The sequence below is a fragment of the Mirounga angustirostris genome, unplaced genomic scaffold (genome assembly GCF_029215605.1).
Source record: "Mirounga angustirostris isolate CCGP_5_RB_7025 unplaced genomic scaffold, mMirAng1.0.hap1 SCAF_8, whole genome shotgun sequence".
NCBI classification, from domain to species: domain Eukaryota; kingdom Metazoa; phylum Chordata; class Mammalia; order Carnivora; family Phocidae; genus Mirounga; species Mirounga angustirostris.
Window position 1 is genome coordinate 63,610,077 of NW_026991716.1, and position 12,688 is coordinate 63,622,764.

The 12,688-nt window shown below is 39.1% G+C and overlaps 1 protein-coding gene across 1 annotated transcript in view; it reads left to right on the top strand.

Moving 5' to 3' along the window:
- CD109 (CD109 molecule) overlaps positions 1-12,688 on the top strand; it is a 138,431-nt gene that overhangs the window by 85,877 nt on the left and 39,866 nt on the right. Inside the window, exons 16-22 of the mRNA XM_045867091.3 lie at positions 435-509; positions 1,120-1,180; positions 3,605-3,746; positions 4,873-4,990; positions 8,000-8,113; positions 8,658-8,876; positions 9,629-9,773. Coding sequence (XP_045723047.1) covers positions 435-509; positions 1,120-1,180; positions 3,605-3,746; positions 4,873-4,990; positions 8,000-8,113; positions 8,658-8,876; positions 9,629-9,773 — 874 coding nt within the window. The remainder of the gene's footprint in view (positions 1-434; positions 510-1,119; positions 1,181-3,604; positions 3,747-4,872; positions 4,991-7,999; positions 8,114-8,657; positions 8,877-9,628; positions 9,774-12,688) is intronic.

The following is a 12,688-nucleotide window of genomic DNA, read 5'->3' on the forward strand; positions in this document are numbered from 1 at the left end:
AGAAAGAGAGTGCATGCGCATGCGAGCAAGCAGGGGGAGGGGCAGAGGGAGAAGAGAATCCATAAGCAGACTCCCTGCCGAATGTGGAGATTGGCGCAGGGCTTGATGCCAGGACCCTGAGATCATGACCTGAGCTGAAACCAGGAGTCGGCTGCTTAACCGACTGAACCACCCAGGCGCCTCTCAAGCGTACACTTCTTAGGAACTCTCGATTACTGAACAGAGTAAAAATAAGTTAAAAGAAGAAATGTATTTTTAGCTGATTGAATCATGAACAAGGCATTCAAATATTCTTTATTCTTCCATTTGTGTCATTTTCAAATTAGATAAGCTTGTGGGCTGTGTGTTACCTAAGTAACATACAAGGAGTATGGCAGAGGGCAGAATAGGTTGATACGATTCAATTCATTCCATATATTTTATCTTTTCCTTAGGTGGTCCATGAGTTGGAACTTTATAACACAGGATATTATTTAGGCATGTTCATGAATTCTTTTGCAGTTTTTCAGGTATGTTTAGTTTGTTACATAATTTGAAAAGGTATTAATATCTTTTACTATTGCAAACACTTTCAGAATTAATTATCTGAATAATGAAATGTTAACCTTTTATTAAATATGTTGGTGAAGTGCAGCGTGTTATATAAGTGTAATTTGAAATGGAAAGATAATCATCCTTCCAGTTTTAAAAGCAAATAGAAAACGTGTGTGTGTGTGTGTGTTCTGTGTATAGAGGGAGAGAGAATGCTCATGTACATATGTAAATTCTCAAAAATGAGATAGAGTAAAAAAAACTTTCACATTTGCATAAAAACAAATGAACAAGAGTGAGTTAAGAGTATCGGAAACTGCTGTGACATTTTACAGAGCATTTAAACTTGAACCATAAGAGATGATGGACTCTGAAAAACAAACTGAGGGTTCTAGAGGGGATGGGGGTGGGAGGATGGATTAGCCTGGTGATGGGTATTAAAGAGGGCACGTTCTGCATGGAGCACTGGGTGTTATATGCAAACAATGAATCATGGAACACTACATCAAAAACTAATGATGTAATGTATGGTGATATAACATAAAAAAAAAGCATGTAAAAAAAGAAAATTAAAATTTTTCTTTCTAGGAATGTGGCCTCTGGGTATTGACAGATGCAAACCTTTTGAAGGATTACATTGATGGTGTTTGTAAGTAAAACCTGGCAATGTGCTTTTAAAGTATTTAAATCTCTCATCTCAGGTATTTAAAATTACTTATATAGGTATGAATACTTTCTGGTTGGACGTGGATATTATGATTTTCATTTTCTGTTCTCTTATCCTAAAGTCTTGGCATTTAATGTACATCTGAGCCATGACATGGAATGTTTGTCTGGGCTTCTATCTAGATTTTTGAAATGAATGCTTTCCATTTGCTCTCTGTAGTTCTTTGAGATGGTTATATTTTTGGACACATTGGAAGATCCTGCGCTTCCAATTTGTATGGCAAACTGTGCTATTATTTTGGAATTAGATAAAAGGAGCAACATATTTTTGAAACATTTTTGTTCTCCAGCTTTTTGATGCTCACCTAGAATATAATGCCGTAAAGTATGCTGGTGCGTGCACGTGCACACACATGCACACACACACTCACGTGCACGTGTCTCATCAGTCTGAGTTCTTCCTGGGAAGGGTCACATCTGTACATTTCCCTGTATTGCTAAATAGAGTTGCCACCCAACTAATAATAAGTGTGCTTTTAGGAAGAAGTCAAAATGTTTTGGCTGGAGGAAGTGTATAAATGAGAATGGTTAACTCTAGAAGTTGTTCTCTTTTCTTTCAGGTAACCTTATGCTAATGTCACAGTTTCTATCCCTGAATTCCCTATTCCTGTCAGGTATAAGCCCCACACTAAGCCCACTGGATACCCGAGCCTCTATCCTGAAGCTAAAAAGATAATTTTATAGCCTTAAAAATTTTATGAAGTCATTATGATCTCTATGTATTAAAGACAATATGATACAGTTATTTTCTTCATATAATAATCCATCCTAGACATCTTCTAAGCAATCTGTCTTTTTCCATTCTCTCTTTGTCGGTATCAGCTTTTACCCATCTTTGTTCATCTTTACTGATCAAATCCTGATTTCCACTGTAATACTCATTCTGTTGCTAGTAATACTTATTGTATCCTTTACCTTTCCTGAGAACTTTCTTCTACCTTTTTCCCCCCTATAACAGAAGAAACTTGGTGCTCTTACTAGCATACTGTGTCCTTAGAAACCTTCTCAGGTGACTGACATTTATTTTTCTGCTTCTCTTCTGGATCAGGATTCCTAAGTCCATAGTGTTCAGTGTTATCTTGACTACTTCAAGATCACTGTTCAGCAACCCTCAGTTAAAAACCGTTTATCATTTGAAGCTCAAAAATTTCAATTATAGTTCCTTCAATCAACCTTTAGGTCCCCTACTTTCCCTTTATCTCTGTATACATTGGTGACTCTCACAAAAGATTCAAAGTCTTACTCCTGTTGTCATCCTGGGGATTTGACTGTCAGTGTGGTTGATCCATCTAATGTGTACTATCTTGCAGTCACCACGATGGCATCAGTAGGTACCCAAGGTCATTTTATCACGGGAACACTGCTCTACTTTTAAAATTTCAAATGCCTATCCTTCTACCTTGTAGATTCCTTCACTCCCTTAAGTTTATCAGATGTTTTGCATTTTATTTTATTTTTTTAAGATTTTATTTACTTATTTGAGAGAGAGAGAGAAAGAGAGAGCATGAGCTGGGGGAAGGGGCAGAGGCAGAGGGAGAAGCAGGCTCCCCGCTGAGCAGGGAGCCTGGTGCGGGACTCGGTCCCAGGACCCTGGGATCACGACCTGAGCCGAAGGCAACGCTTAACCGACAGAGCCACCCAGGCGCCCCTGTTTGCATTTTATTTTGAAATAATTTTAGACTTACAGAAAAGTTGGGAAAAAAAATAGAAGTAGGTGATAGTAATAGAAAGAAAGCTTTTAGTGGAATATGGGTCAGGATGCAGTGTTACGACCTCATTAGATGACCTGTTCCTTAAGAATTTGGGATCTGCTGTTTCGGCTTACTTAAAAAAAATTTAGATATGTAAATAATTTGGAAAATTAAAACTCTTCCAAAAATGGTTTAGGTTATATTGACTTTTTTGGAAATGTGTCAGTCTGTATGGCAACGTGACCTTTTTTTTTATAAGCTAGTAAACTGGATGATTGTAGCATCTTGTGGCTGGTGTAGCCAATGGTAATGATCACTAGAGAACTAAAAAGGGAATAGCAAAATTGGAGGGAACTTTAAAAATGTGATTTACTTGTTTTTTAGCAACTGCACTGTAAGTAGTTTTTCAGGTATTGGTTGTACCAGCAGGGAACACTTTTTTTTTAGTTTTGGTGCTGCTGTAACTGGCCTCGGAGCCTTGGGTAAGTCACTTGACTTCAAGGGGTCTCAGGTGTCTTAGCTGTAAAATGAGACGGTTGAATAAGATGAACTGTAAAGTCCCATTCAGCTGAGAGGTGTTGCGGTTCTCCGAACTAAGATTATAATCATCCTCTACAGTGACTTTTTTCCTAACAGTTGTCAATGTTGATTTTTAGATGACAGTGTAGAATTTGCTGAGAGATTTGCGGAGGAAACAGAAGGATACTTGGTACATTTTCATGACTTCTCTTCGGTTAGCAACCCACGTATCAGAAAGCATTTTCCAGAGACTTGGATTTGGCTAGACACCAACATGGGGTAAAGATTTATAATGTTTTTTGCTCATACCTTATTTTGTTTAGTGTTCATTTTAAATAAGTATTGTGTTCTTTGAAGTGTTTCGGTACAAACCTATTGTGATGAACAACGAAGTAGACCAAGAGGTTTTTATTTTAGAATGGTATTTATTGTATTTAAATATGTAGTGTTTAATAAAGCCATGTGCAAACTGGGGCAGTGAGAGTATCATTAAGGAGAAGATAGACCTTCTTCTTCTTTTTTTTTTTTTTAAAGATTTTATTTATTTATTTGACAGAGAGAGACACAGCGAGAGAGGGAACACAAGCAGGGGGAGTGGGAGAGGGAGAAGCAGGCTTCCCGCAGAGCAGGGAGCCCGATGCGGGACTCGATCCCAGGACCCCGGGACCATGACCTGAGCCGAAGGCAGTCGCTTAACCAACTGAGCCACCCAGGCGCCCGATAGACCTTCTTCTAATGAAGGGTGTTTTTAACTTCCTTGAAGTTTCATGGTTCTTGTTTGAGAAAATTGCTGAGAGTACAATAAGCTTATTGCCTTGGGGTGGGAAGCACTTACTCTCTCTACCTTGTGGCTCCTTGTCAGACATCCCCATGAGCCACAGGAAGAAGGAGTGCAGGTGGTGGGAGGATTCGGCTTAGTTGACAAACCCTGAGCTCTCTGGCCTGATGACTGAGCAGATGAATCATGAAATCTTCACATATTTTATAGTCTGCCATTTGTGTAAACTTGAAATAAGACACAAGTCAAACCTCAAAAAAAAAAAAAGGCATAGACTGGGATACAGAGGGAAACTTTTATGCAAATTGACAGAAATAAATCGAGTTAAATTTGAAAGTAGATATTTGTTATCTATATACAACATTTATGATAATAATGATCATTCTAAAGGTATAAACATTGTAGAAAGCTTTTAGTGGAGTATGGGTCAGGATGCAGTGTTTTGGCCTTATTATGTGACCTATTCCTTGAGAATTTGGGGTTTGCCGTTTCATGCTTACTTAAAAAAATTTAGATATGTAAATAATTTGGAAAATGAAAACTTCTAAAAATAGTTTAGGTTATGTTGACTTTTTTGAAATATGTCAGTCCTTGGTGCTATGATTTTTATTTTTATCTTGACTTCAGTTCTAGGATTTACCAAGAATTTGAAGTTACTGTGCCTGATTCTATCACTTCTTGGGTAGCCACTGCTTTCGTGATCTCTGAAGACTTAGGTCTTGGACTAACAAGTACTCCAATGGAGGTAGTATATTAAAGACCTGCTTGCAAATGTTAAAGTGCCCAAAGCACAGAAGTGTGAACTCTTCAATGGATTTTTAAAAAATGATTTGCTTATGATGTTGATCAGTGTTTAGAGATTCCTTGGCTTTTCCTTTTTGTTTTTCATAGGTTTTATACTTTAGAATGTGAGCTATATTAAACTCCTAAATGTGTTACGTCCATATTAAGATTTGGATAAAAACTTTATTATTGACTGAATCCAGCTATTTCCAAAGGCCAGAAGAGAGAGAGAGAGTTTCTGAGTATTCCCTCTGGAAGGGATGGGCAGACCTTCTCAAAATGGACCCTAGCAGACATGCTTTTCCATTTCTGGTCAAATTGCATCACATGTTACTTCCTAAACCAGTCGCTGGCAAGAGGAATATAATGAGCATGTTTGGTCTTAGACCAGTAGCTCTCACCTCTGTCATACCTGAAGCCCCCTTTTCATAACAGATATTTTGTTTTCCCCTTCACCATCTGGAATGAAAGTCATAGAAAATACGGTATACCTATATACTCAATTAAAAAATCAATATGATGCCTTAAGTGAAATATTAAGGAGAAATAAAAGGAAAGTAATGTGTAGTAAAATAATATATACTACACTATATAAGTGGTCGGACATGGCTGCACTAGAAGGCATAAATCTTTAAATATTTACTCCATGCATAGAATCACCCTGTGTGTAACAGCTGCAAGTGAAGTTCGATATACATGTATTGTTTTAGCAACTCAGAAACCTTCAGCGGTACTGCCTGTGGTGATGTCAGTCTTTGAAGCCATGAACGACTTTTGGTAAAGTTACAAACAAAACAAAGTGCGGTCTTCTGTTGATTTACAAAATAGTTGTATTTGTGAAAAATTTACTGTGTATTGAAAAATGCTTTGGGTTTATATATAAGTTGGAATTAGGTTGTTAGTTCAGGTCATTATAAGCAGGTACTTTACGGGAATGTCTGAAGAGACATTCAAGAATCATGAGGGATGTGGGACAATTTTTCATTGTCCGGGACTGTCCTGAGCATCACAGACTTTCACTCACTACCCTTCAGTCATTGTGACAATCTAAGACACTGCCACAAATGTCCAAGTAAACCTCTAGGGGGAATTATTGCTGCCAGTGACAACCATTTGCCTAAACTAACAAAGATTTATTTTCAGAGGCCGGTTAGCGGTTCAGCTTCCCTGTAGGATTTGGCCAACAATCTCAGAATTGGGTCACCAATGAGAAAGTACATGCGCATATATATGTTAGAAGGTAGTAAGCAGAACATTATCTAGACTTTCCATCTAGACTTAAGTCTCAAACAGGGCCTGTTGGATTTGGCCAGTGGCTTTTAAAGCAGATGGCTGGAGTCATAATAGTGTAGTAGGTGAGGAGGTTGGCTTTGGCATCAGACATGCTGGGGTCCTTTTCTGGTTCCTTCATTTACTAGTGATGTGACCTTGTACTAGTTACAGAGATCTCTGAACTTCAGATTTCTTTTCTGTAAAATATGAACATAGAACCTGCCTCAGAGGAGTTGTATGGATTAAATGAAATAATTTGTGTAAAGTACCTATAAACTGTTGGGACTACATCAAAGTAAAAAGTTTCTGCACAGTGAAGGAAACAATCAACAAAACTAAAAGGCAACCCACTGAATGGGAGAAGAGATTTGCAAATAAAATATCCGATAAAGGTTTAGTATCCAAAATCTATAAAGAACTGATAAACTCTGTACCCCAAAACCAAATAATCCAATTAAAAAAATGGGCAGAAGACATGAACAGACATTTCTCCCAAGAAGACATACAGATAGCCAACAGACACATGAAAAGATGCCCAACATCACAGATCATCAGGGAAATGCAAATCAAAACCGCAATGAGATATCACCTCACACCTGTCAGAATGGCTAAAATAAAAAACACAAGAAACAACAAGTCTTGGCGAGGATGTGGAGAAAAAGGAACCCTCTTGCGCTGTTGGTGGGAATGAAAATTGGTGTAGCCACTGTGGAAAACAGTATGGAGGTTCCTCAAAAGACTAAAAATAGAGCTACCCTATGATCTAGGAATCACATTACTGGATATTTACCCCAAAATACAAAAACACTAAATCGAAGGGATACATGCACCCTCATGTAGCATTATCAACAATAGCCAAACTATGGAAGCAGCCCAAGTGTCCACCAATAGATGAATGGATAAAGGAGATGTGGTATATACGTAATAATAATGTGGAATATTATTCAGCCATAAAAAGAATGATATCTTGCCATTGCAAAAACATGGATAGAGCTAGAGAGTATAATGCTAAAGCAAAATAAATTGGTCAGAGAAAAGACAAATACCATATGATCTCACTCATATGTGGAATGTAAGAGACAAAACAAATGAACAAAGGAAAAAAAGACAACCAAGAAACAGTCTCTCTCTTTTTTTTTTCAGATTTCTTTCTTTATTTATTTGACAGAGAGAGAGATAGTGAGAGCAGGAACACAAGCAGGGGGAGTGGGAGAGGGAGAAGCAGGCTTCCCACAGACCAGGGAACCCGGTGTGGGGCTCGATCCCAGGACCCTGGGATTATGACCTGGGCCGAAGGCAGACGCTTAACGACTGAGCCACCCAGGTGCCCCAGAAACAGTCTCTTAACTATAGAACAAACAGATGGTTACCAAAGGGGAGATGGGTGGGGGGATGGGGTAAATAGGGGATGGGGATTAAAGAGTACACGTATCATGATGAAAATAAAATAAAATGATAAAAAAACAAGTCCCTGGATCCTAGTAGGCACTTAATGAAATGTAGTTAAATAACATAAAACACATCAATTTATCATCATTGACTTGGGCTAAGTTGGCTGTTTGTTTTCCTTTGATAGGCAAGTGGACATTTCTATGTGGAATTAGAAGCTTCACAGGTTTTGTGAGATGTGCTTTTAATTAACATGAAATGTGAAGCATTATGACTTGAATAAAATATGTATTCATTGTGTTCTTTCCAGCTACAAGCCTTCCAACCATTTTTCATTTTTTTGAATCTTCCCTACTCTGTTATCAGAGGTGAAGAATTTGCTTTGGAAGTAACCATATTCAATTATTTGAAAGATGCCACTGAGGTAATATATTAAAGGTTTTGTTAATCATTCACACTTCAGGAAAGAATGGAGAAAATGCACAGGGATTGGGTTGTTAATGTTTGGGTATCTGGGAATCTAAACATTTTATACATTTCTGAGAGACTGAAAATAAACATAGATTTCTTCTACTTATTAATGTCTAAGGATAGTATTAGCGTCTATATATTCTCTTCATTTCCAGCACAGGTTTTCTGCTTTAGGCGCATGACTTCCTTGCTGTCTCTGAGGCAGGTCTTTCTCTTTCCTGCCTGCCTGTACTTTTTCCTAGTCCTCCTTGCATCTAGAAGGTGTTGCTTCTTCTCATTGGCATTCTGTGCTTCTTGCGGTTGGCATGGAATGGAGGAGGAGAGCATAGAGAAATGAAGTTTTCCCTGATAACGCTCTCATCCTGTCCTTGGCTGCATCTCTCTCCTCTTTCTCTAGTCTTGCACCTCACAGATTTAACAGTACTTAACATGGTAATAAAGCAACACTTTCCTGAGGAGCATTTATCATATAAAACTTTTGATAATTTTCCTTCCAGGTTAAAGTAATCATTGAGAAAAGTGACAAATTTGATATTCTAATGGCTTCAAATGAAATAAATGCCACAGGACACCAGCAGACCATTCTGGTCCCCAGTGAGGATGGGGCAACTGTTCTTTTCCCGGTCAAGCCCACACATCTGGGGGAAATTCCTATCCCAGTCACAGCCATTTCACCTGCTGCTTCTGATGCTGTCACCCAGAGGATTTTAGTAAAGGTAAATATTTGAAGTCTTGAATAAGTGAAGAGAAATACATAATTGAAACAGAAGATGGTTTTTCTCTTGGTTAAATTTGTTGGCAAGATCTAGTAGGTCATCTCCTCCATCCTCCTGGTATTGTCTAATTGTTTTCTCATCTGTATGTAGAGATATATGTTTTAGAAGTAATTGCCAATTTCCTCTTTAAGTTTATGGTATGCCTATATAGCAAATCTCTTTTGCCGTCAATTACATTTAGCAACTGTTACATTGGGGTCCTGTTAAATCATGCCAAGTTGATATGTAGATTTTGAATTTTGGAATTCCTCAATACGGTTAGAAGAGATTTTGTAGATTTTTTTTTTTAGAGAAGGTATTATGCGGAAAAAGACAGCTCAGTCTAGTGGATAAACACTTTTCTGGGGGAGACAGCCCTAGGTTCAAATCCCAGCTCTGTCAAGTGTGACTTTGGACAAGGTATTTAATCTCTCTTTGGATAATAATATGATTTACCTCAGAGGGTTTTTTCATCACCTTTGCATCTTCTCCTTTGTCATTTCAATTGCCATTTCATGAAATGTCTTGTTTACTTTAACTAGAAAGTAAACATTTATTAACAGATTTGAAGCAGGAATCAAAAACAGGTATTTATCTAATTGTACACATACTGCGGACACGACAGGCAAGATGTTTATCTTATTATTTGCATAAAGTTCTCTGTAAACAGATGAGTAGAGATGATGTTAATCGTGTTCCTTTTTTTCCAACAGGCTGAAGGAATAGAAAAATCGTATTCACAATCCATCTTGCTAGACTTGACTGACAACAAGTTACAAACTCCCCTGAAAACTTTGAGTTTCTCATTTCCTCCCAACACAGTGAGTGGTAGTGAACGAGTTCAGATCACTGCAATTGGTAAGAATACAGTATATCACCATCACTACTGGTTTATTAGTATATGACTGTACATGTATTTTTTAATCTATTTATGGATGTATTTTCTTATTTAGTCCTAATGAGAAGAGGTTGCAAAAATTTTTAGTTGGTACCAACTGATGATCACAATAGAAAGACTAGCAGATATGTGTCCTAGACCAGTTCTTAATCGCAGTGTGCATTGAATCATGTGGGGTTCTTGTTTAAAGGAAGATGCTGGTGTAGTAGGCCTGGGGTGGGGCCTTGGGTTGTGTATTTCTAACAAGCTCCCAGTTGATGCTGATGCTTCCGGTGGATAGACCACTCTTTGGGTAGCAGGACCCACTATAATGTGGCTGGAGGGAGGGGTTATTTCTAAGAGCAGAGCTTCTGTCCTCTGTGGCTCTCGACCTCGGGTACATAATCAGAATCTTCTGTGGAGCTTTGTAAAAACACAGGCTCCACTTTCAACCTACATAATCCGAGTTTCTTTTCTTTTTTTTTTTTTAGATTATTTATTTATTTGACACAGAGAGAGACACAGCAAGAGAGGGAACACAAGCAGGGGGAGTGGGAGAGGGAGAAGCAGGCCTCCTGCTGAGCAAAGAGCCCAACTTGGGGCCAGATCCCAGGACTCTGGGATCACGACCTGGGCTGAAGGCAGACGCCTAATGACTGAGCCACCCACGCGCCCCCACAATGAGAATTTCTTTTTCTTTTTTTTTTTTTAAAGATTATTTATTTATTTATTTGACAGAGAGAGACACAGCAAGAGAGGGAACACAAGCAGGGGGAGTGGGAGAGGGAGAAGCAGGCTTCCCGCTGAGCAGGGAGCCCGATGTGGGACTCGATCCCAGGACCCTGAGATCATGACCTGAGCCGAAAGCAGACGGTTAACGACTGAGCCACCCAGGCGCCCCGCAATCAGAATTTCTTAAGCTATGGCTAGGGTGTGTATATTTTGAAAAGGTTTCACAAGTGCTTTTGATGACCAAAGGTTGAGTACTGTTGCCTAGAGCAGTTCTCTATGAGGGAGGCAGATAACCTTTACAGCAGGAAGAAACCCAATGAGTTCATCCTCTCCTAGTCACCTTCTGGCAACCCAAAATTATTTTTTATTTTTTATTTTTTTTTAAAGATTTTATTTATTTATTTGACAGAGACAGAGATAGCGAGAGCAGGAACACAAGCAAGCGGGAGTGGGAGAGGGAGAGCAGGCTTCCCGCTGAGGAGGGAACCCGATGTGGGACTCGATCCCAGGACCCCGGGATCATGACCTGAGCCGAAGGCAGACGCTTAACGACTGAGCCACCCAGGCGCCCCAAAATTATTTTTTTGTCAGTTGTTAAACATAGCTTCCACACAAATGATTTGCTTATATAGCTGCGCTTCACAAATAACTGAAGGAAATATTTAGATTAATGAAGATTAATGAATCTAAATAGTTTGTTAGGTTTTCAAGATGTCAGGACCTAAGGCACTTTTTTAGAGATTCTTTTAAATCTCCTCATTACACTCATAGGTGTAATGCTCTCCATTATAACTCAACCAACCAGTCCCTCTATAGAGGACTTTTTGGGAGCCTTAGTTATAATTCTTAACAAGAATTAAATAAGCTCTCTACTCAGGGGAATGAATTCTCCCATAGTGTTGGGATGCTGGAAGGTGCAGCATACACATGGGGGGGAATGCAGTACACACACACACACACACACACGGAAGAAGCCTTGAATTTCAAATGTATTCCACCACTCCTTACATTGGAATGAATCTATCTTTGGTTATTGAAATACTCTTGAGGGTTGATTTTTTTTTTAAAGATTTTATTTATTTGTGTGTGTGTGAGAGAGAGCACAAGCAGGGGGAGCAGCAGAGGGAGAAGCAGATGCCTGGCTGAGCAGGGAGCCTGATGTGGGACTTGATCCCAGGACCCCGGGATCATGACCTGAGCTGGAGGCAGACGCTTAACTGACTGAGCCACCCAGGCACCCCTCACAGTGGGGTCAGAATTAGAACTCAGCCTCTGTATTTCTGAAGTTTTACTTATTTCCCTGAGTCATAGTGTTAGAATGTGGGTAGAGGTGTCTTCTTTTTATTTATTTATTTATTTATTTTTTAAAGATTTTATTAATTTATTTTGCAGAGACACAGCAAGAGAGGGAACACAAGCAGGGGGAGTGGGAGAGGGAGAAGCAGGCTTCCCGCAGAGCAGGGAGCCCGATGTGGGGCTCGATCCCAGGACCCTGGGATCATGACCCGAGCCAAAGGCAGATGCTTAACGCCTGAGCCACCCAGGTGCCCCTAGAGGTGTCTTTTATTATTTTTTATTTTTTAAAAGATTTTATTTATTTATTTGACAGAGAGAGACACAGTGAGAGAGGGAACACAAGCAGGGGGAGTAGGAGAGGGAGAAGCAGGCTTCCCGCGGAGCAGGGAGCCCGGTGTGGAACTCGATCCCAGGACCCTGGGACCATGACCTGAGCCGAAGGCAGACACTTAACTACTGAGCCACCCAGGCGCCCCGAAGTGTCTTTTAGGAATTTTGTTTAATTGTATATTACTAACTTTGAAGAATATTCCTAATCCTTTTTGATCCCGAGATTCATTGAAATACTTCTATGTGTTAATTCTACTGTGTTTTTGCTAAAGAGAACACATTAAAAAATACTACAATCCTTGCCCTTAAAAAAAAATCGTTTCTCAAGTGTTTATAGTGTATTAGTAAGAAATCAGAGTGAAGTTCTAGTTATGTGAAGAACACTACTAATAAAACATTTCTTTCCTATATAAAAATGATGGTTTCCTAATGGTCGATTCCTGCCATTTTTGTTGAAGAATGGTTTTTTAAGCTTATTTTTTTTGCCTAGCGTATGCCGCATCTTTACCTGAGCTAGAAGTCTGATTTGTCCCATCAT